A 24,263-nucleotide genomic window follows, 5' to 3' on the forward strand; every position below is an offset into this window, starting at 1 on the left:
TGAAGGGAACTAAAAGACCTGGCCCAAAGACCTAGTTGATGACTTAGGAAAGTCATTTAATTTTTCTATATGCAAGTGGGTAAAAGCGATAATCCTGTCTCTTGCTTTTGTCACAAAACGGTGAGACAGTGAATGATACAGACTGTATTGCGATTTTCACAGACAGGAAAAAGCAATCCTTGAGCACAGAGTCAAGGAAACCAAGACTCAAGGAAGTTGAGAAGTTTGTGTGAAGTCATCTAGGTTGTAAATGGAAAACTCTTAAAACTAAATCAAAGCCTTTAAACCCCGATAGAGAAGACTAGAGGAAATCAAAAAACCAATCAGGGCTGACTTTGATCAATACTTAAAATGTTTTCCTCAAAGATATAGTCTTATCTAGCTGAATAAAGACCAGAGATCAGATTCAATTGCAATCATGTTATATAAAGTCTGTTTTAACTTTGTCCAGGGAACATGAAGTCTGTTTGTTTTTCAGAGATTATTGGTAAAATCAGTTCTGATGAAATATTTAAGTAATATTTAAACAGAAAAGCAGTCACCAGGAGAAAGTACTGGCTAATGCAACTGGACCACATTCTATTGCCTAGGGGTAGTAGGTTGTGCTGGCTTATTTCACTTTTAATCATGGAGGGTTACAGTGATTCATTTGCACATGCATTGAAGGTGACAACAAACTAGCTGAAGCAAATAAAATTGCCTGGGTAGTCTCTCTTGCAGCATATTTGGAGAAAAGCTTCGAGTTAGCAAGTTGTCAGTGTGTATAAAGTATGTGAATTGCAGCCCAATAATAAAGAACAGAGAAGCAATAACAGTAATAGTATATCGAACACTTACTAAATGCAAGACACTGCTCTAGTATTTTAGTTCTACTAATGGATTTATTCCTTACCACAATTCAGTCAGCCATATGCTATTATCTCCCTTTTACACATGATAAAGAACTTAGAGGGTGAATGACTTTCTCTAGGTCCATAGGCTGGAAAGTGGTAGAGCCAAGGTCTGAAATTAGGCGGTCTGATTGCAAGTCCCGTGAGCTCAATTGTACTCCATGTTGCTAAAGTACCTGTGGGTTTCCATAATATTAGTACCCTCAAGATATTCTGGTAAGCACAGATTTGTAAGTGGGCTATTTAATAATCTTCCTCATTCTGTACTTCTAAAAATTCCCCTTTATACCGAATAATTGAGTTTCAAGCAAGCATATTTGCCTGCACACACACAAATACACGTTGTTACTGATGTGGGTATACAGACTCAGCAGGGAAAACTGTGTAAAAGTGCAAATAGATAATAATTTAGAACAACAACAGCATAGTTTGATTCTTTCTTACCCCTTTCCCTCAATTTTTGAACTGAACCAAGTAGGTTATATAAACCCTGCAAGTACATTGTTCATCTTTACACTTGTCATTTCTGTGCTTCAGATTTCTTGTACCACTGCGTTGTAATGAAAATTCTTTAAAAACACAAAAGCAGTGCATCATCATCAAAAAACATAAACAATAGGGAAAAAGTAAAAGGTCTCCCATTCTACCTTCATTCCCACTCCCCTTCCGGAAATCATTAGGATAACCATCCCATTTGTAACCACCAACAGTATCCCTACCCCACAGTTTTCCTCTGGCTAACCTTCTTCTGGCCTATTAGACTTTTTACTATTTCTCAAGATGTGACATGCACTTCTGACTTGGAGAAGCTTGCACTTGCTCTTTCCTTATCTGAAATGTCTGACTCCCAGATAGCTTGCTCTTTCATCTCATTCAAATCTCTATTTAAACATTACCTCATCCCTGACCACCCCATATAAAATAGCATTTCCTATCCATAACTCTTGAACCAAATTTGATTTTTCTTCTTAGCATTTATCACCTCCTGACGCTGAAATACAAATGCACACATATGTATAGGTGTGTATGTATATGTATGTCTTTAATATAACAAAACAAATTTATCACAGTTCTGTAATAATCATACAATTCTGAAGTTGAGAATTCTGAAATAGGTCTCACTGAGCTAAAATCAAGACGCTGGCAGAGCTGTATCCTTTCTGGAGACTCTAAAAGACAATTCATTTCCTTGCCTTTTCCAGCTTCTGGAAAGTGCCCAAAGTTCTTGACTAATAGCTCTCTTCCATATTCAAAGCTAGTGATGGTCAGTCAAGTATTTTTCACATTGACATTGACTTTTCTGCTCCCTTTTCCACATTTAAAGGACCCTTAGAATTACACTGAGTTAACCAGGATAATATAGGATAACCTCTTCAAGGTCATCTGATTAGCATCCTTAACTCCACTTGCAACCTTAAGACCCCCTTGCCGTCTACCTAATATATTCATGGGTAGGCAGAGTAATGGCATGCAAAGATGTCCAGGTCCTAATCTCCAAAACCTGTAAATATATATTTTTTTCCTAGAGGAAGTCATTTGCCCCCTTTGCATCTAAGTTTTTTCACCTGTGAAAGGAAATAATAGCATCTGGCTGACAGACTTATGGTAAGGAATAAATCCACTAACAGAAGTAAAACACTAGAACAATGTATGGTATATAGTAAGTGCTCAATAAATGCTAGCTACTACTATTTTTATTGCTTCTCTGGTCTTTATTATTGGGCAGCAATTAACATACTTTATACACAGTGCCAGCTTGCTAACTCGTAACTTCTCCATATACTCTGCAAGGGACCATGCAGGCAATCTTACTTGCTTTGGCCAGATTGTCGTCATCTTGCTGTACATGTGAGAATGAAATCAATGTCCAGCACACTGAGATATAAAGTTGGGTGGCTGATTTGAGATCATTCTTTTTTTATGTAGCTGTTTTTCACTATGAAATTCCTTCTTAATACTGTATTTGTACATACCATATGTTTTGGTATTTTGTGATTTCATTTTTGTTTGTCTTGAGATATTTTCTAAATTCCTTTTTGAGTTCTTGGACCTATTGTTGTTCAAGAGGGTGTTGCCTAATTTTTACATATTTGTGAATTCTCCAGTTTTTCTCCTGCTGTTGATTTCTAGTTTCATTCCATTGTCGGTAGAAAAGATACTTGCGATGATATAAATCTTCTTAGATTTGTTAAAACTTATTTTGTGGTCTAACACGTGATATATCTTGGAGAAAGATATGAGTACATTTAAAAGGAATGTGTATTTCACTGTCGTTGGGTGGAACGTTTTTTGTATGTCTTTTAGGTCAATTTGGTCTATAGTGGTGTTTGAGTTATCCATTTCCTTATTATTTCTATCCACTATTTAAAATAAGGTATTAAAATCTTCCACTATTATGGTATTGCTCTTTATTTCTCCCTTCCATTGTGTAAATGTTTGCTTTATATATTTAGGTACTCTAATTTTGGGGATAGAAAGAGAGGTAGATAGATAGATAGACAGATAGGGATAGAGATACTTATTAAATCTTCCTGGTCAATGGACCCTTTATCATTATATAATGTCCTTTTTGTCTCTTGTGACATTTTTTACTTAAAGTCTATTTTGTTTGATATAAATACAACCACTCCTGCTCTCTTTTGGTTACCAATTGTGTGGAATATCTTTTCCCATCACTTCACTTCCAGTCTTTGCATGTCTTTAGATCTAAAGTGAGTTTCTTATACATAAGTCATAGTTGAGTCTTGTTTCTTTTTAATTTTTATTTTTTTAATTGAAGTATAGTTGACTTACAATACTATATTAGTGTTAGGTATATAGGCTTTATATACCTGAGATTCAGTATTTTTACAGATTATACTACACTAGAACTTATTACAAGATAATGGCTATAATTCTCTGTGCTATACTTTATATCTTTGGTGCTTATCTATTTTATACATAGCAGTTTGTATATCTTAATCCCATACCCCTAATGTGCCTCTCCTGCTTTCCCCATCCCTACTGGTAACCACTAGTTTTTTTTCTATATCTGTGAATCTGTTTCTGTTTTGCTATATAGATTTGTTTGTATTATTTTTCAGATTCCACATATAAGTGATATCATATGGCATTTGTCTTTCTCTGTCTGACTTATTTCACTAAGTGTATTTTCTAGGTCCATACACATTGCTCTAAATGGCAGATTTTCACTCTGTTTTATGGCTGAGTAATATTCGTGTGTGTGTGTGTGTGTGTGTGTGTATACCCACTACATCTTCTTTATCTGTTCATCTGTTGATGGACTCTTGAGTTGCTTCAATATCTTGGCTATTGTAAATAGCACTACTATGAACACTGGGTGTATATATCTTTTCGAATTAGTGTTTTTGAGGTTTCCAGATATGTACTCAGGAGTGGAATTGCTGGATCATATGTTAATTCTATTTTTAGTTTTTTGAGGAATCTCCACACTGTTTAGTTTTTGAGGAACCTCCATACTGCAAGTGGCTGCACCAATTTACATTCCCACTGACAGTGTACAGTGTTCCCTTTTCTCCACATCCTCACTGACATTTATTACTTGTAGACCTTTTGATGATGGCCATTCTGATAGGTGTGAGGTGATATCTCATGGTTGTTTGGATTTGCATTTATCTAATAGTTAGTGATGTTAAGTATCTTTTCATGTGTCTTTTGGCCATCTGTATGTCTTCTTTAGAAAAATGTCTACTCGGGTCTTCTGCCAATTATTTACTTATTTTTTATATTGAGTTGCATGGGCTGTTTATATATTTTGGATATTAACCCCTTGCCAGTCATATTATTTGCAAATATTAACTCCAATTACAAAGGTTGTCTTTTTCTTTTAATCCATGGTTTCCTTTATGTACAGAAGGATTTAAGTTTAATCAGGGCTCATTTGTTTATTTTTGCTTTAATTTTTTTGCCTTAGGAGACAGAACCAAAAAAAGAAAAATGTTGCTACAATTTATAATATGTCAAACAGTGTTCTGCCTATGTTCTCTTCTGGGTGTTTTATGGTTTCAGGTCTTACACTCAGCTCTTTAATCCATTTTAATTTTTTTTGTGTATGGTATGAGGAAGTGCTCTCATCTCATTGTTTTGCATGTAACTGTACATTTTCCCCAGCACCACTTGTTAAAGACACTGTCTTTCCTCTATTGTGTGTTCTTACCTCTTTTGTTGAAGATTAATTGACCATAGATGTGTGGGTTTATTTCTGGACTCTCTATTCTGTTTCATTGATGTATGTGTCTGTTTTTGTGCCAGTACCAGGTTGTTTTGGTTACTGTAGCTTTATAGTATTGTCTAAAATCTGGGAGAGTGAAACCTTCAGCTTTGTTCTTTTTTCTCTAGATTGCTTTGGCAAATCAGGGTCTTTTGTGGTTCCATATGAAATTTAGGATTACCTGTTCTAGTTTTATAAAAGTGTCATGGGTACTTTGATAAAGATTACATTAAATCTACAGATTCTTTGGGTAGTATGGAAATTTTAAGAATATCAATTCTTCTAATCCAAGAGCACAAGACATCTTTTCATTTCTTTGTATCATCTTCAATTTTATCAGTGTTTTAAAGTTTTCAAAGTATAGTTGTTTCACCTCCTTGGTTAAATTTATTCTTGGGTATTCTATTCTTTTTGATGGAATTTTTTAAACTTTCTCTTTCTGATAGTTCATTATTAGATATAGAAAAACAACAGATTTCTGTATGTTAATCTTGTATCCTGACACTTTGCTGAATTCATTTATTAGTTCTAACAGTTTTTGGGTGAAGGCTTTAGGATTTTCTATATAAAGTATCATGCAAATAGTGACAGTTTTAATTTTCCCTTCCAATTTGTATGGCTTTGGTTTCTTTTTCTTGTCTGATTGCTGTGGCTAGGACTTCCAATACTATGTTAAACAGAAGTGGCAAGAGTAGGCATCCTTGTCTTGATCCTGAATTTAGAGGAAAAGCTTTCACCTTTTCACCGTTAAGTATGATGTTAACTGTGGGTTTGTCATAGATGGACATTATTATGTTGAGATATGGTCCCTTTATATACATTTTAATGAGAGTTTTTATCATGAATAGATTTCAAATTAAACTGTAAGGGAAGAAATAAAAAGAAGAAAAAATGTACAGAGAAGAACCACAAAAACAACTGGAAAACAAGTAATAAAATGGCAATAAGTACATACCTATCAATAATTACTTTAAATGTTCATGGACTAAATGTTCCAATCAAGAGACATAGGGTGGCTTACTGGATTAAAAAAAAAACCCTTCTATATGCTTCTCATAAGCAACTCACTTCAAAGCTAAAGACACACACAGACTGAAAAGTGAGGGGAAGGAAAAAGATATTTCATGCAAACAAAAACAACAAGAAAGCAGGGGTAGCAATACAAAATAGACTTTAAAAGAAAGACTATAACAAAGGCAAGCAAGGGCATTATGTAATGATAAAGGGATCAATACAAGAAGAGGATTTATACTCATTAACATATATGCACTCAATTCAGGAGCATCTAAATATATAAAGCAAATATTAACAGACATAAAGGGAGAAATTGGTAATAATACAATAGTAGTAGGCGATTTTAACACCCCACTTACATCAACGAACAGATCATTCAGACATAAAATCAATACGGCACAGTGATCTTAAACGACACTATAGACCAGTTAGACTTAATAGATATTTATAGGACATTACATCCCAAAACAACAGGATTTACATTCTTTTCAAGTGCACGTAGAATGTTCTCCAGGATAGATCACATCCTAGGACACAAAATAATTCTGAACAAATTTAAGAGGACAGAAATTATATCAAGCCTTTTTTTCTGACCACAATGGTATGAAACTAGAAATCAATTACAGAAAGAAAAATGGGAAAAGAACATGTGGAAACTAAATAACATGCTACTATAAAACCAATGGATCAATGAAGAAACCAAAGAGGAAATCAGAAAATACCTCAAGAAAAATGAAAATGGAAACACAACACTCCCAAATCTATGGAATGTATTGATAGCAAAAGCAGTTCCAAGAGGGAAGTTCACAGCAATACAGGCTTTCCTCAAGAAACAAGGAAGATCTCATATAAACAACCTAACCTATCATCTAAAAAAATTAGAAAAAGAAAATCAAACAAATCCCAAAGTCAGCAGAAGGAAGGAAATAATAAAGATCAAGGAGGAAAAATGGGGATCAAAAAACAATAGAAAAGATCAATGAAACCAAGAGCTGTTTTTGTGGAAAAGATAAAATTGATAAACCTTTAGCCAGGATCATCAAGAAGAAGAGAGGGAGTACCCAAATAAACAAAACAATAAATAAAAGAGGAGAAATAACAATCAATACAAGAAAGATACAAGAAATCATAAGAGAATACTATGAATAGTTACATGCCAATGAATTGGGTAACTTAGAAAAAATGGACAAATTTCTAGAAACATACAACGCGCCAAGACTGAATCAAGAAGAAATAGACAATTTGAACAGACCAATCAGTAGTACCGAAATTGTTTGTAAAAATAATAATAATAATAAACAAAGTCCAGAACCGAATGGCTTCATCAGGGAATTTTACCAAACATACAAACAAGAATTAGTAACTATCCTTCTCAAACTATTCCAAAAAACTGAAGGGATGGAACACTCTCAAATTCATTCTATGAGGCCCCTGTTACTCTGATACCAAAACCAAAGACACTACAAAAAAAGAAAATTACTGGTCAATATCTTTGATGATTATAGGTGAAAAAATCCTAAACAAAATATTAGCAAACTGAATCCAATGGTATATAAAAAGGGTCATAACACCATGATCCAGTTATATTTATTCCAGGGATGCAAGGATGGTTCAATATTTGCAAATCGATCAATGTGATACACCATATTAACAAAGGAAGAATAAAAATCACATGTTCATCTCAATAAACACAGAAAAAAAATTAAAAAAAAATACATTCAGCCCCTTTACAGTTTTGTTTTGTTTTGTTTTGTTTTTGCTGTATGCGGGCTTCACTGATGTGGCCTCTCCCGTCGTGGAGCACAGGCTCCGGATGCGCAGGCCTTGCAGCCATGGCTCACGGGCCTATCCGCTCCGCAGCATATGGGATCTTCCCGGACCGGGACACGAACCCGTGTCCCCTGCATCGGCAGGCGGACTCTTAACCACTGCGCCACCAGGGAAGCCCAATACATGTACTATTTGAATTGGATAAACGTATATTCTTTATCTGAATAAAAAGTAACTGAATATACCTATAATTTTCCAGTGACAAAAATTGGCAAATGTTAAAGAAAACATAAATTTTTCTTATATAAATATTTTTCAAGAAAGATACTCTAAAGAGAGGCAAAAATGATAGCAACTGTGATATTCAGAATAAAAAATGTACATAGGTAAATATTTTTAAAAAGGAATTGAGAATATTTCCAGTTAGCACAATTTGCTGTGGGCTTATTAAGAGAATATTTTCTTCATTAAAAATATTATGAGCTACAGAGAAGAGTCAATTGAAATATTGACAATTTCAAATTCAGTAATCATAAAATGCAATTATTTTTTCAGTAATCATAAAATGCAATTTTGATGAAGATTTCAGATAATTTTTTTAATAAACTAAAATGTCTAAGAATAATTTGAAAATTATCCTTCAGAGAAATAATAGTGACATAGTAATGGAGATACTCATAAGAAACTGAATAAAATACATGGATATACATGTATACATATTGGTATACATAAAAATATACTAATATATCCACCAAGAATAATTATACTGTTTATTATTTTTAAATATTAAAGTAAGCAATGAAAAGAAAAAAATTTAATGTTTCCTTCAATTTACTTGGATATGTGTTTTTTATTTGAAAAAATTAGAACAATAGTAACAAGCAATTTATTCATCAATAAAATTTCAAAAATTGTTCTAAGCTTAATTATTTTTTACCACTCATTTTGCTCTAAAAATTATTCCAATTTATATGATAAATTATATATTTACACTAGATATAAGAGAGATACAAACCAAATTCCTATTAGGCAATATACAGCTTCACTAAAGAAGTGTCACTGCGGTGGGTATTAAAAAGTTGAATTCATGGAAACAGCATGGAATGGTGGTTGCTAGAACCAGAGGGTGTGGGAAATTGAGTGATGTTGGTCAAAGGGTATAAACTTTCTGTTATAAGATACATAAGTTCTGGGGATCTAGTGTACAGCATGATGACTCTAGTTAACAATATTGTATTATATACTTGAAATTTCCTAAGAGAGTATATCTAAATGTTCTCACTACAAAAATAAAACATAGGTAACTATGTGAGGTGATAAATGTGTTAACTAATTTTATTGTTCTAATCGTATCACAATTTATGCATATGTCAATTGCAATGTTATACACATTAAATTTATACAATTTTATTTGTCAATCATACTTCAATAAAGTTGGAAAAATAAAATTACATGCAGTATTCCCATTGCTGCAAATGGAGGAAAGCAGGCAGACTACTACAAATAAACCAAGTGAGACGTAACGAGGATCTGACTTAGGAAAATAGAGATGAAGGAAAAGTGGGTTAGTATATTAGATCCAAGAACTGTTTTGCTTTTCGTGTGTGAAATACTTGTGTTCAAATCACAGTTCTGCTACAGTTTTAGCCTTATTCCCTTAGTTAAATAACTTTGCATCTCTAAACTTTATTATTCTTATTTGTAAAATGAAGAGAGTAATGCATACCATGCAAGGATTTTGTGAGCATTAGAAATAATACTTCTAGAATATCTGGAAAAGTCCTAGCAAATATTAGCTCCCACATAACATAATTCACATTCATATCCTTCCTGTATTAATTGGAAAGAGAAATATCCAGCGGATGGGGAGATATTAAGTTTTCTGTAGGACGTCTGATGCAAACCTTCATCTTTATCTCTGCTATCAAATATTTTTGAAAGCTGTATTGACTATTGATAGTTTCTGTTTAGGAAAGTTTGGAGACTTAACTAAGATTTATGTCATAGGAAAGCATAGGTTACAAAGAGAGAACACACACAACACCTATCCAGAAGATGTGGCATAAATTAACATCTTGATTATGCATATTATTTCAGATACTGTATCTTTTCTCATTCTTATAGCTTCTTTTTACAGTTTTTTCTGTGTGTGTAATTTTCTATTTTCATTCATTGTGAGATAACTTTCCTTTACATCAAAGAGCTCAGTTAGATTAGTTGCTTTAAAATTCTTGTTCAGGGCTTCCCTGGTGGCGCAGTGGTTGAGAATCTGCCTGCTAATGCAGGGGACACAGATTCGAGCCCTGGTGTGGGAGGATCCCACATGGCACGGAGCAACTAGGCCCGTGAGCCACAACTACTGGAGCCTGTGCTCCGCAACAAGAGAGGCCGTGATAGTGAGAGGCCCGCACACCGCGATGAAGAGTGGACCCCGCTTACCACAACTAGAGAAAGCCCTCACACAGAAACAAAGACCCAACACAGCAAAAATTAATTAATTAATTAATAAACTCCTGCCCCCAACATCTTCTAAAAAAAAAAAAATTCTTGTCCAGTAATACTAACATATGTGTAATCTCAGGGTTAGTCTTGGTTGACTGTTATCTTTCTTGAGAAATGGTTACATTTTCTTGGCTCTTCATACGTTGGTAATTTTGAACATTGTTACATTCTTCCAAAGGGTGTGATATTTTTTTTTGTTTTACAAGGCAATTAAATTTGTTGACCTGAAACTGCAAACTCTATCTCTTAGGAAATAGTTCAAATCTCAATTAAATTACTTTATCCATAGGGCTGACTTGAGTTGCCCTGTTCATGAATAGTTCAGAGGTCAAAAATTTGGACAGGTCTTCCCTGGTGGCGCAGTGGTTGAGAGTCTGCCTGCCGATGCAGGGGACACGGGTTCGTGCCCTGGTCTGGGAAGATCCCACATGCCGCGGAGCGGCTGGGCCCGTGAGCCACGGCCGCTGAGCCTGCGCGTCCGAAGCCTGTGCTTCGCGACGGAAGAGGCCACAACAGTGAGAGGCCCGCGTACCGCAAAAAAAGAAAGAAAAAAAAATATGGACAGTTTATATGCAGAATTTGGGGCTCCCCATTCTCTGGATCTCTCCTTCATGAGATTCTCCCCTAAATTTTAACCTAAACTCTTCTTTCTCATTCTTCAGGCCACAAGGACTGTGATTTTTCTAAAAGAATTTTAGCTTTTGTGAATAATGCTAACTGTGACCTTACCTTAAAGCCATAAGAATGAGAAATTAACCTTAGGCATTTCCTTTTAAGGGTCAACCCCTGTCCAGAATCTGACTGCTTTTGTTTGCTCTCCCATGCTTTGGGGTGTTTTTTGTTTTCCCCTCAGACTTTACAATGGTTGTTTGCTGCAGGATCAGTCCAGTGGGAACTTATTCAGCTTTATTGGAAGTGGAAATAGTTATAAGTATTTAAAAATCACCCTGGGTGTGGTGTGAAAAAGAGTTGACAGTGAGGAAAGAGACACCAGTTAGAAACAGTAGTATTCTGGGTGTAAGATGATGGTCATCTGAGGTAGGAATATAAAGTGAAGCATATTAAAAAGAGAGATGTTTATAAGATTAAATATTTAGCTTTGGGGGACTGATTGGATGTGATATATAAGAGAGTAGATTCTAAGTGGTGACACAGGAAAGGAGGTGAAAGGGGAGGAAGAAAAGGATGCAATCTGGACATTAAAACCAAAATGGAGCTCTAACGCGGGCACTTTGGAACAGCAGCCTAAACCTCAGCAAAAGCAAGCTTGGCTTAAAATATAGATTTGGCAATCATCAGCATTTAGGTGGCAATAAAAACAATGACAATTTATGAGTTTTTCCAGAAAGAGTGTGTAGAATAAAAAGAGAAGAGAGTTTGAAACAAAACCCTGAACTAAAGTTTGGAATAGCCAAAGTATCCTAGGCCTGATGAGGATAGTTTAAAAACTGATGCAAAAAATAAGATCTGATTCATGCAAACGTAAACAACTCTCAGTTTTGACTGGAAAAAATGAGAGAGAGTTATGGAAAAGTGAGGATGCAGTGGGGCAGGAGGAGGTTTTTTAATGGAATAAGCCTGAATATGGATTAATTGTACAGTTATCCCCTGGTAAATCTCAAAACTACTTCCAGAAAAATCTCTCTCTTGAGCACAACCCCTGCCTTAGTTGTGTCTATTTGGTAGATGTTTATTTTTAGACATCTCAAATTTGAGTTTTGAAAAGATGATTTCATTGCCTTTAACCCTAAGACTTCTCTTTTTCTCATCCCCAATAATAGTATTACTACATACGATTATACAAACTATAAAACAAAATCAGAATACTTATTTTCCATTATTCCCACATCTTATTGGTTCTCCTCTTAAACTTCTTCCGAGTGTGTCTGTAACCTTTTAGTCCTCTCTTCCCATCCCTGCTCATCTTTTTTTCTGAAATCAGCTTTCTAATTAATTTATTTGCCATAAATTCATTTTCCTCATGGCTACCAGAATTAGCCCTCTAAAATTTAATCTCCTTACATCACATTTAAAAATGCAGATTGATCTCCCAATGGTTGGCATACTTCTATCCTTATATTCCACCCACAGATATTCTTTTTGTTTTTCAAATGATCTGTGTTCTTTCACTACTCTGGGGCTTTTCATGTGTTTCCTATTTTGTTTTAAATGTTTATTTCTTCTTCGGTTTCTAAGCTTCTATTAACCCCTAAAGACTTAGTTTAAATGTTAGCACATCTATAGAACCTTTGACCTGTGTAGACAGAATTAATCACTTTTTTCTGTGTACTCATAAATTTAAAACTGTATAGCAATTACAGTACTAATTACATTATTATACTGGCATTAATTGTTTATTGGCCCAGGGAAACATTAGTTCTTTGGGGGCATTTATTACATCTTAATTGTTTTTATTTCCTTTCTTACTCTGTGCCTGTCTCAACTCCAAGGTTTAGTGGAGGAACTGCCATATTGTAGTTGCTCGATAAATGTTTGCTGAGTAAATTTGTTTCAGGTTCCTATGAGTTAACTGAGTTAATCATGGCTGTACATATGGCAATGTAGAAACTTGGAAATGTTTTCTGACCTTAATTCTAAGACTCTTGCCATCATAAACAAAGGACTGACCTGCCACGACTGCAGGTAAATATAGACTTTACCTCTTATCTCAATGCTAGCTGTGTCTTTCTGCCTGTGATATTTTAAAATCTATTTGATGATTGTGAACATTCGTATCTCTGTTTTGAAATCTCTCAATCTTAAATTCTCTATCCTTATGCTTTTGTCTTTTAATATTTTTCATTGGAGATTTCAGTTTTATTATTATTTAATTTTTTATGTTCTGAGAAAATCATCATATCATTCTTTCTCTGAAATTCAGCCTCACATTAGGAACATGGTTAAAAATGCCCATCTCTCAGGGTTATAGTTAAAGAAAGCACATTTATAAATCTGTCTATATTAACTCATTTCATATCCTTCTAAAATCCTAGCTTATTGGAGGAATCCTACTGTAGCCATTGTGTTTGCATCTGTTACCCTTTTCTTCTTTGTAAAACCAATTTAGGATTATACTGTACGAATTTTGACTTTATTGAGTCTCTCTTTTGTCTTGAGCTAATCTTCCTTTTAAGATTGAAGACATGGACATTACAAAATCTTTCTCTGAACTTTTAGAAAGCTGCTCTTATATAGGACAGGTTTTACATCTGGTTATGCTTGTATCTGCTTACTGAGATGTCCTGTTACTTTATGAAACTGCCTCCTCTTTGATTTTACCAATTAGTGTTTTGATGATAAGGATTTAGGTAAAAGTTTGCCTCAGTATTTCTTTAATAATCAATAAATCATTTTGCCAGTATGCTCATTACTGATTCTGCAGCACCTGAAATAGTGCCTGACAAAAAATGTGTTTGGCTAAATAATCAGAGTCCTATTTTTATTTGACCGAACTTACAGCCAAAAGCTGAATGATGATAGCTCAAAGTGATAATAAAAACAGACATTTCTCAATACTATGTGCCCAAAATTTTATGTATATTATTTTAATTAATCTTCACAACAATTTTACTGTAATTATCTCCATCTAAAAGCTGAGGAAACTAGGAAATGAGAGGTTCCACTACATGTAAGCTCTGTACCAGATTTATAACCTAAATTTGGGGAATAACAATTTATCCAACAACCAAAAAACATTTATTGAATACTTACTCATTATGTGTCAGGCATCTGAGTTTGATAGAGAGCCTGATAACATTTTTTTTCTATTTATTAGAGAAGGAAAGGCAGAACTTGACTTCTAGCTCAATAAGGCAGACAGAATAATAAGGTTGAAGCCTTCTCCTCCCCCCTCCAATTTTAATAAATAATGTAAAATGTATTAAAGGCAACTTGTAGATGTGCTAGAAAACAAGAAGAGATACATTCTGTAAATCAGAAAGTATGAGAGTTTTCTAAATAGTAAGAAGTAGAAAGAATTAGGCTAAAGAAAGAAATCACAGCCCAAGACAAGTGCAGGAAAAGAAACCTGAAAAAAAATGGACATGGCTTCCAAGCATGTTTCAAAGGCAAAAGCCACAGATAATGGGATCAAGAGAGGTCCTAGGTTGTTGTATAGGCTATTCCACTCAATCAGAGAAAACATGCTTCTTTCCTTGTTTAACATCTCCCCTGATCATCAAATTACCCTCCCCCACTTAGTGCAAGCAGCAAACTGCAGAGACATCTACCCTGGGCAGGAGGTAGTGAGCATGGGCGGATGCCCTCCCGGGCATATGGAGCAGAACTGTGTCTCAAGTGGCTGGCAACACTCATGAAGAAGTGAGGTGCCCATATGCAGATTAACTCTTAACTACCCTACTGCTAAAGATTTCTGCCTCTCCATCCCAGATAGGCTTCACAAAGACTGAATATTCAGAGACAAGGAAACAGGAGCTTCCATATGTAAAACAAAGCAGACAGGCAAGAATCACTAGGTATTAGATATTTTCATTCACCACTCTTGAAAGGAGGCAACAAACTCAATAAAATAAAAAATTCTCCCATGGCTGTACACACACACACACACACACACACACACACACAATATATATGTTTATATATATATATGATTTATTTATTTATATTCATATAAAAGAACAGAACTTTAAGTAAAGGGTGGGGAGAGGAATGGAGGAGGGAAGGTTTACCAAGAAGTTCTACATCTGTATAAAACTTCACAGGTCAGGGGATGACAACACAGTGAAGTTATGGGAAAAAAATGAAATTATGTAGTAATGTACCATTATCCTTCAGCCAGTAACACTTTGAACATATCCAGTGGGACATGTTACTTCTCTCAGCAAAAGACCACCCACATTTTTTTCAACGGGAAAATGCATTTTTTATTGTGGTAAAACATATAATGTTAAATTTACCATCTTAACCAATTTTTGAAGGTACAGTTCAGTAGTGTTAGGTATATTCATATTGTCGTACAACAAATCTCTAGACTTTTTCATCCTGCAACACTGAAATTCTATTCTTACTAAATACTAATACTCTTTCTTGTCTTCTTCCAGTTTTGGGGAGCTGAATTTTTATTTCCTGCTTCTACGATTTTGACTCCTTTAAATGCTTCATATGGGTGGAATCATACAATATTTGTCCTTTTGTGACTGGTTTATTTCACTAAGCATAATGTTTTTGAGGCTCAGCCATGTTGTAGCATGTGATAGGATTTCCTTCCTTTTAAGGCTGCATAATATTCCATTATATGTATATACCATATTTCCCTCATCCATCCATCTGTTGATGGACATTTGGATTGCTTCTACCTCCTGGATATTTTGAATAATGCTGTGATAAACATGGATGTGCAAATATCTCCATGAGATCCTTTTTTTAAGACTTTTGGATGTATACCCCGAAGTGGGATTGCTGAATCCTATGATGATCCTGTGACTCTGGGTAATAATACTGGATGTAAAAGGAATTTACTTATGGATATAAATGTGGGCTGTAAGAAAGATGAATAAATAAATTTTGTTAAAATCAAATTGAAAATAAAACATCTATAACCAGTGGGCTTGAAAGTCTTCTATTTTTTTTTAGAACACTGACTATATTGCTTTGTTGTCTTCATTTTAATTTGGTTTTCTCCAATATTAGCGAGGTTTTATAAATGAAAATTTTTTCAGCTGACTTCCTGGAAGTACTACCTTTGAGAATGTCTAGCGACTCCCCTCACAGTTCGACTTTGCTGTTCATTTGGGACTAAAGAATAGCTTGTCAGGGCTTCCCTGGTGGCGCAGTGGTTGAGAGTCCGCCTGCTGATGCAGGGGACACGGGTTCGTGTCCCGGTCCGGGAAGATCCCACATGCCGCGGAGCGGCTGGGCCCGTGAGCCATGGCCGCTGAGCCTGCGCGTCCGGAGCTTGTGCTCCACAACGGGAGAGGCCACAACAGTGAGAGGCCCGCATACCACAAAAAAAAAAAAAAAAAAAAAAAAAAGAATAGCTTGTCATCCTGGCCATCTCACATCATTATCTAGCTTCTTAGAAATCAGCTAATGACATTAATTAAAAAATAACAACTTTGACTGTCCTGCTCTAATAATCTGATGTTGTAACCAAGTTAGAAAATGAGGGCCTTCCCTGGCGGTCCAGTGCTTAAGGCTCCGTGCTCCCAATGCAGGGGTGCAGGTTCCATCCCTGGTTGAGGACTAAGATCCCACATACTGTGCAGCACGGTTGGAATAACTAACTAAATTGGCTTTAAAAAGAAAGGAAGAAAGAAAATGGTACTTTATCGGTACAGTGATGTTAATGTTAAAAGGACTAAGAAGTACCAACTGGAATAGAAGGAAGGTGGTTATGCTTTTTATAATAAAAATATTACTAAGAAAAGCTATTTTAATTCTATGCATATATAAGCATTATGTGATCTTATGATTAATTATTTTTCCCTTTCCTTCTGCTTTTTCTTAGATGTTCTTGGCAGCCCTGTCACTCAGCTTTATTTCTAAGACACTAAGTGCAATCATTATGAAAGGTTCCATCACTCAAATAGAAAGGAGATTTGACATATCATCTTCTACTGTTGGCTTAATTGATGGAAGCTTTGAAATGGGTAATTTTTGTTTCTGTTTTGATTATTACTTAGTAATGAGATTTGCAGAGGTAAAAAAGTGTTCACATACGCTCTACACCACTGATCCTTAACCAGGGGTAAATTGCCCCCATCCCCACCCCCTGCCCAGGGGCAACTTGGCAATATCTGGAGATATTTTTGGTTGTCATTGCTGAGGATTAGGGAATGCCACTGGCATCTAGTGGTAGAGGCCAGGGATGCCTTGAAACATCCCACAATGCACAAGACAGCCTCCAAAACAAAGAAGTACCTAGTCCAGAATGTCAAAAGTATAGAGGTTAAAAAACCCTGATTTACACAAACTCATTGCCTGCAAACTAATATTTTGCGGGGCTAAAACGTCTCTTTCTCAAGATGCCCTAGTGCAAAACAAAGCTGTAGAGAGGATTATGATTCTGATGATTTGAGGAGAGGAGAACAATTTTGAAGCAATCTTTGTTAGGGTCTACTGTTGAACTGGGTATAAAATTTGGGGTTAAAAGTCTTTTTTTTTTTTTTTTTAGAACATTGAGTATATTGTTTTGTTGTCTTCATTTTAATTTGGATTTCTCCAATAATAGTGAGGTTTTATATAATTATTTAACATCCTTTTCTCTGACTTTATGAACTGGTCACTGATTACCTCTGCCCATTTTCCTTCCCCCCCCTTTTAATGATTTGAAGGGATTCAACAATTATGTCTGTTGTATAGATTACACATATTTTTTACAAGTTTGCTCTTCATCTTTTAACCTTTTAAAAATATACTTGTTTACTGAATGTTTAAAAAATAATTGTGTAAAGGAAGACCCGTCTATCTTTTGGTCATGAATCTGCCTTTTCATGATTCAGAGGCTATTACACCATACATATCCTTCACTTTTCCACCTTCTAGGTTTAATGAAACCATCTAGAACTTTAGTATTAGACTGTGATTAGTTTTAAATTCTAATTCATTGTATATCTCTTTATATTGAGGAATTGATTCTTATTATCTTTGTTAAACTTTGTAGCTATTTAAAAGCAATTATTTGGACATGGTTATAAGTTTTAATGGTTTCCTTCTTAACACTATTTCTTGAACCTTATGACTTCAAGTCTCATCTTTAGTTTTTCTGGAGTATATCTTCAAGTAGCTTTTTTTTTCCAGAAATAATTGAACATAAGACATATTTTCTGAGCCCTTGCATGTTGGAAAATGTATTTATTTTACTATCATAGTCAACTGATAATTTGAGTATGAAATTAAAACTTCAGAATCTTTTTCTCTCAGAACATTAAAAGCATGTATCTACTGTGTTATAACACAATATTATACATAAGAAATCATTACCAGTATCATTGTCATGCACTGATAGGACCTCTTCTTTATGCCTGAATTTCAGAAATTTTACCAACATATACCTAGGATGGTCTCTTTTACATTATTTATGCTGGAGAAATGTAGAAATTTTTATCTGATGTCTTAAGCCTTCCTTTACCTCAGGAAATTTATTTTCTATATTTAAATTTGTTCCTTCCCCTCTATTTTCTTCTGAAACATATATGAATATTAAATTTTCTGGCTATTTTTTCAGGTTAAGTTTTTCTTTCTAAAATTCGACCTTTTTTTTTCCTTGAAACTCCATCAGTCTTTGCTGATGCCATCTTTCATCTTATTGTATCAGGTCCCAATATGTACATTTCTGTAGAGTATTTAAAATTTTCAACAATACTTTATTGTTCTCTTATTATTTTTAGTCTGCTAGTTCTTATTTTATGGATGCAACATACCTTTGTACCTCTAGAGATACTAACTGGATTTTTTCAAAATGTCTTCTCTTCTTAGTTTCCTCATTTAACTGTTTTCTTCATGGGTTACTTTATCTGCTGGTTCAGTTTGGTACTTTTACTTCATGTTATTTTTTTTCCATCAAATGTTCAGTAATTCTTGGTTGTTGTCTGTTTGTCATTATACTTGTAGCTCCAGATGGACTGGAATTGGTCATGACCCCCACCACTTAGATTGGTCTTTTTCCTCTTTTGAATCTAAATAACTTATAGCTAACATTAAATCTCAAGTGACCTCTCCTCCAGGAAACTTTCCTGAAGCCTCTAATTAGTTTAAGCTTCCCCTTTCTGTGGTCTAAGAGTACTTCTGTCCATTTATCTATTTTTGTCACTGGTAGGTAAGTTCTTTTAGAGCAGATACCATGCACTGTTTATTCTTTTCCTCTATTTCTGGCTTCTAACCCCATGACAGGTACTTAATAAGAATTTAAAGATTTCTAGGAGTGAATGAAAAATGCATGAATAAATACCTTCCCTCAGGTATTTTTGTCCATTTTTCTCCATTCCAGTACAATCCACTCAACTCCAAATTCTTCATAAAATTTTGCTTCACTAATATCACCAAGTAATTCAAGTACTTTAGTTCTTATCTAAAGTCAATTCTGCTTATTATTAACACCACACAACTTTATAGTGAGTGGCTTAAGGTAAGTGAGTTTCATCCCGGGTAATTAAATTACCCGGGGACTTCCCCAGTGGTGCAGTGGTTAAGAATCCACCTGCCAATGCAGGGTACACGGGTTCGATCCCTGGTCTGGGAAGATCCCACGTGCCACAGAGCAACTAAGCCCATGAGCCAAAACTACTGAGCCCACGTGCCACAAGTACTGATCTCACGTGCCGCAACTACAGAGCTCATGTACTGCAACTACTGAAGCCCGCGTGCCTAGAGCCCATGCTCCACAACAAGAGAAGCCACCACAGCGAGAAGGCTACGCATCACAACAGAGTAGCCCCAGCTCGCCGCAACTAGAGAAAGCCCGCGCACAGCAACGAAGACCCAACACAGCCAAAATAAATAAATAAGTAAATAATAAATGAATGAATGAATAAATAAATAAAGGCAGAGTCTATTTAAAAAAAAAATTACCCGATCTTTGAGGAATGGTACCATGTCTTATGCTCTATTTTTATCCATTCTGTGGCCTTCCATTCTACTGGACACAAAATTGGACTCAGTCACTGTTTGCTATAATCAATCATATCAAAATAATTTTGTTTTCTTTCTAGGAAATTTGCTTGTGATTTTATTTGTGAGTTACTTTGGAGCCAAATTACACAGACCAAAACTAATCGGAATTGGTTGCTTCGTTATGGGAATTGGAAGTATTTTGACTGCTTTACCTCATTTCTTCATGGGATAGTAAGTGGCTCTATGCCATCAATGATCATTTCCTTGTAAATTAATGGTAGAATTTTATTTTTTTCCTTTTAAATAAGCAGTCCCCTTTTGAGAAGAATATCCACCAAGTGTGTGTAGAAATGGAGTATATTTTCTATGTAATAATTAAATTGTTTTATCTACCATGACTCTCATTGATATTAAAATATGAATAGCAATAAATGAGTAGTTTCACAGAAAATAAATAAGCTTTTTAGTATGATATGTATTTCATGTCTTTGCCTACAAGATTTTGATAATATTTAATAAGTCTTTGTTACCAAACTCAGGTCCAGCTGGTCACCACTCGAAAATCAATACCTGAGAGGCAATTGTTGGTAGAAAGGCAAGTTGCTTTTAATCAGAATGCCAACAATCTAGGGAGAAGGTGGACTCATGTCCCCCCAAACCAACTCCCATGATTCTGTTTGGCTATAAAAGTTTTTAAAGGGAAAAGGGAAGTAATGTCAGTTAATCATTGAGATAGAGGGTCAAAGTCATCACCATCCCCCACTGTGTGCAGGCTTGTTGGTTTCTTGTGATTTTTCTTTAGATGCTATCTTGTTCACATAGTTTGTTCACGAGATTACTGAAGGGAAAGCTAGGGAAGAGATCTGGTCATCTGTTAATTACTCATTCTTCATTTCTACTTCTTTGATCTACAGAAAGAACCAACAGGTTAGGCAAGGTACCATGTGATCAAAAGATTTGAAAGGTGTACTTGGGTTGGTGATGAGTAGAGTATGGGGCGCCTGATTTAAATGTTAGTTACAATGTAGTTTTGCTAAAGTGACAGGACAAAGGGGCCTCCTGCAGAACCTCTTTCCTGCCAAAAGCTGCTTACAACTTCTCCACTCAACTCACTGCAGTATGGGTTTTCCCACTACCATCTCCACTGAGACTTCTTCCTAAGTCATTGTGTAGTTTTAATTAGAGTCAGATACTAATGACAGGAAACCAAAAATAGTGATGGCTTAAATAAGATAAGAGCTTATTTTTTACATAAAAAAATTGTAGCCAACCCAGCCCTTGACTGGCCTTGACTTCATGGTCTAAATTTTGACAGTGTTGTTCCTTGCAACAGGATAGAAGGGAAGAAGAATAAGAAGAAACAGAATGCACACAGGCTGAGACTTAAGAAATATTTTCAGAAGCATAACCCTTCTACCAACTTCACATTAGCCAGAACTTTGTTACACCTCACATTCAGATAGAAAGTCATTGGGAAAAATAGACTTTACTTCAGGTGTCCCCTTCCCAGCTAAAGATCCCAGGTTCTGTTACCATAGAAGGAAAGAAGAATGGATATTGAGAGCCAATGAGCAGTTTCTGCTAAAGATATCAATTACTTACTCATTATCAACACCAACAGCCATGCCTTTTGGTTACTATATTAATTACTCTATTTGACCCTCATAAGGTCTTTCTTCTTCCTGGTGCTGTTCCTTCTTATTTTCATCATCTTACTCTCTCTTGATTTATTTCCTCCTTTTGGCTTCTCCATCATGCCCATCTTTTCCTTCTGCTACTGACACCATAAGGTCAGTATTGCCTAAGCTCCCTCTTCAATCTTCTTCACTTTTCATTCTACATGATTTGTGTGGAGTACATGCATTAAATGCAACTATCACTGTACACAGTGAGTTTATCTTATATTCAAGATCTATATAACCAACCACCTCATGGGTATCTCCAACCTAACATCCTACAAACATTTTGCATCCATATATTCAGAACAGAATTCATCCCTGTGCCATCACCAGCTCAGATTTTTCACATTCACTCTTTCAGCAATGATTCATTTAGCCACAGAGGAACTCAAGGGTCTCATCCTAGACTTATTCTTTACTTCAATACACATGACCAGTGGTCACCAAATCTTGCTTATTCTGCCTGCTATCTGTCATAGTTGTTGCCCTTAACCTGATAGAGGATTCTATCATCTCTGGCCTTGAATTTTTGCCTCCCAACTCCACTTCATTCTAACTCATATTCTATACTACAGTATTGATTTAAAAAATAAGAATCTAATTATTTTACTACCACTTAAAACTCCCAATATCCTAGAGCAGTATTTTTCTTTATTTTTGATATTTATTTATTTTGGCTGCACCAGGTCTTACTTGCGGCATGTGGACTTCTTACCTGCAGCATGCAGGATCTAGTTCCCCAACCAGGGATTAAACCAAGGCCACCTGCCCTGGGAGCTCAGAATCTGACTCACTGGACCACCAGGGAAGTCCCGTATCCTAGAGCAGGATTTTTCAAACTTCAGATCCTGAACCACTCATGGACCAATAAATCAATTAAGATTATTAAGACCAAAATTTTTTAATAGGATAGGATAGGATAGAATAGAAGAAAACACAATGAGAGTGGGGATAAATATTATTCTGTGAAACTTTTGTTTTGGTTGTACATAAATTTGTGTGTGTGTGTATATCCATGTATTGTGATTGTGATGCAAAATATATTTCTCATTGTTAGTAACAGTCAAAGTATTGAAAGCCTTTTGCCTATGAATTACTATCTAGGTTCATTTGCATATCTAAGCTTATTTGCATATACAGGTCACTTACTGATTTGGTCCTTGACTATCTTCCTAGCTTCATTTTACACTGCTTCCCATGACTGAGGACCACACTCTAGGCCTACAGTTTGCCAAATGTGCCATAATATGTCATAGCTTTGTTCATAGTGTTTCTACAGCTTTGAATGATTTTCTTTGTCTGTCTATTAAACTCCTATCCATCTTCAAGACACATCTCATATGGAATCCTCACTGTGAAGTCTTTTCTAATCCACACCTTTCCAAACCTGCAAGCCAAGCTGATAATCCCTTTTTCCTTTACGAAAACTCAGGACCTGGTATATTAACCTTATCATATCTTTCATTGTATATGTTTACCTTAGGGGGTGTAAGATGTTTTAAGTAAAAAAACCGTGTGTTTTATTTCTAGTGATTTGGAGCTGAGCATAATGCCTGGCATAGAGTAAGTTGCCCTCAGACTTCACAGGGTACCTCAGTATTTTTAATTTATATATTTTATTGAAGTATAATGGACAAATTATATTAGTATCAGGTGTACAACATAGTGATTCATTATTTTTATAGATTATACTCCATTTATAGTTATAAAATTTTGGCTATATTCCCTGTGCTGTACATCTTTGTATCTTATTTCTTTTTTTAACATATTTATTGGAATATAATTGCTTTACAATGGGATGTTAGTTTCTGCTTTATAACAAAGTGAAGCAGCTATACATATACATGTATCCCCATATCTCCTGTCTCTTGCGTTTCCCTCTCACCCTCCCTATCCCACTCCGCTAGGTGGTCACAAAGCACCGAGCTGATCTCCCTGTGCTACGCAGCTGCTTCCCACTAGCTATCTATTTTACATTTGGTAGGGTATATATGTCCATGCCACTCTCTCACTTCGTCCCAGCTTACCCTTCCCCCTCCCCATATCCTCAAGTCCATTCTTTATGTCTGTGTCTTTATTCCTGTCCTGCCCCTAGGTTCTTCAGAACCTTTTTTTTTAGATTCCAAATATATGTGTTAACATATAGTATTTGTTTTTCTCTTTCTGACTTACTTCACTCTGTGTGACAGACTCTAGGTCCATCCACCTCACTACAAATAACTCAATTTTGTTTCTTTTTATGGCTGAGTAGTATTCCATTGTATATATGTGCCACATCTTCTTTATCCATTCATCTGTTGATGGACACATAGGTTGCATCCATATCCTGATTATTGTAAATAGAGCTGCAATGAACATTTTGGTATATGACTCTTTTTCAGTTATGGTTTTCTCAGGGTATATGCCCAGTAGTGGGATTGCTGGGTCATATGGTAGTTCTATTTTTAGTTTTTTAAGGAACCTCCATACTGTTCTCCATAGTGGCTATATCAATTTACATTCCCACCAACAGTGCAAGAGGGTTCCCTTTTCTCTATACCCTCTCCAACATTTATTGTTGGTAGATTTTTTGATGATGGCCATTCTGACTGGAGTGAGGTGATACCT

At 35.4% G+C, this 24,263-nt stretch overlaps 1 protein-coding gene across 1 annotated transcript in view; it reads left to right on the forward strand.

Annotated features, from left to right (window-relative positions):
- The window catches only part of LOC114885180 (solute carrier organic anion transporter family member 1B3-like), a 59,446-nt gene that overhangs the window by 4,838 nt on the left and 30,345 nt on the right, over positions 1–24,263 (forward strand). The window contains exons 3-4 of the mRNA XM_029204689.1: positions 16,874–17,015; positions 20,076–20,208. Coding sequence (XP_029060522.1) covers positions 16,874–17,015; positions 20,076–20,208 — 275 coding nt within the window. The remainder of the gene's footprint in view (positions 1–16,873; positions 17,016–20,075; positions 20,209–24,263) is intronic.

Source organism: Monodon monoceros, unplaced genomic scaffold (assembly GCF_005190385.1).
Source record: "Monodon monoceros isolate NGI ecotype Baffin Bay Population unplaced genomic scaffold, NGI_Narwhal_1 Super_Scaffold_6, whole genome shotgun sequence".
NCBI classification, from domain to species: domain Eukaryota; kingdom Metazoa; phylum Chordata; class Mammalia; order Artiodactyla; family Monodontidae; genus Monodon; species Monodon monoceros.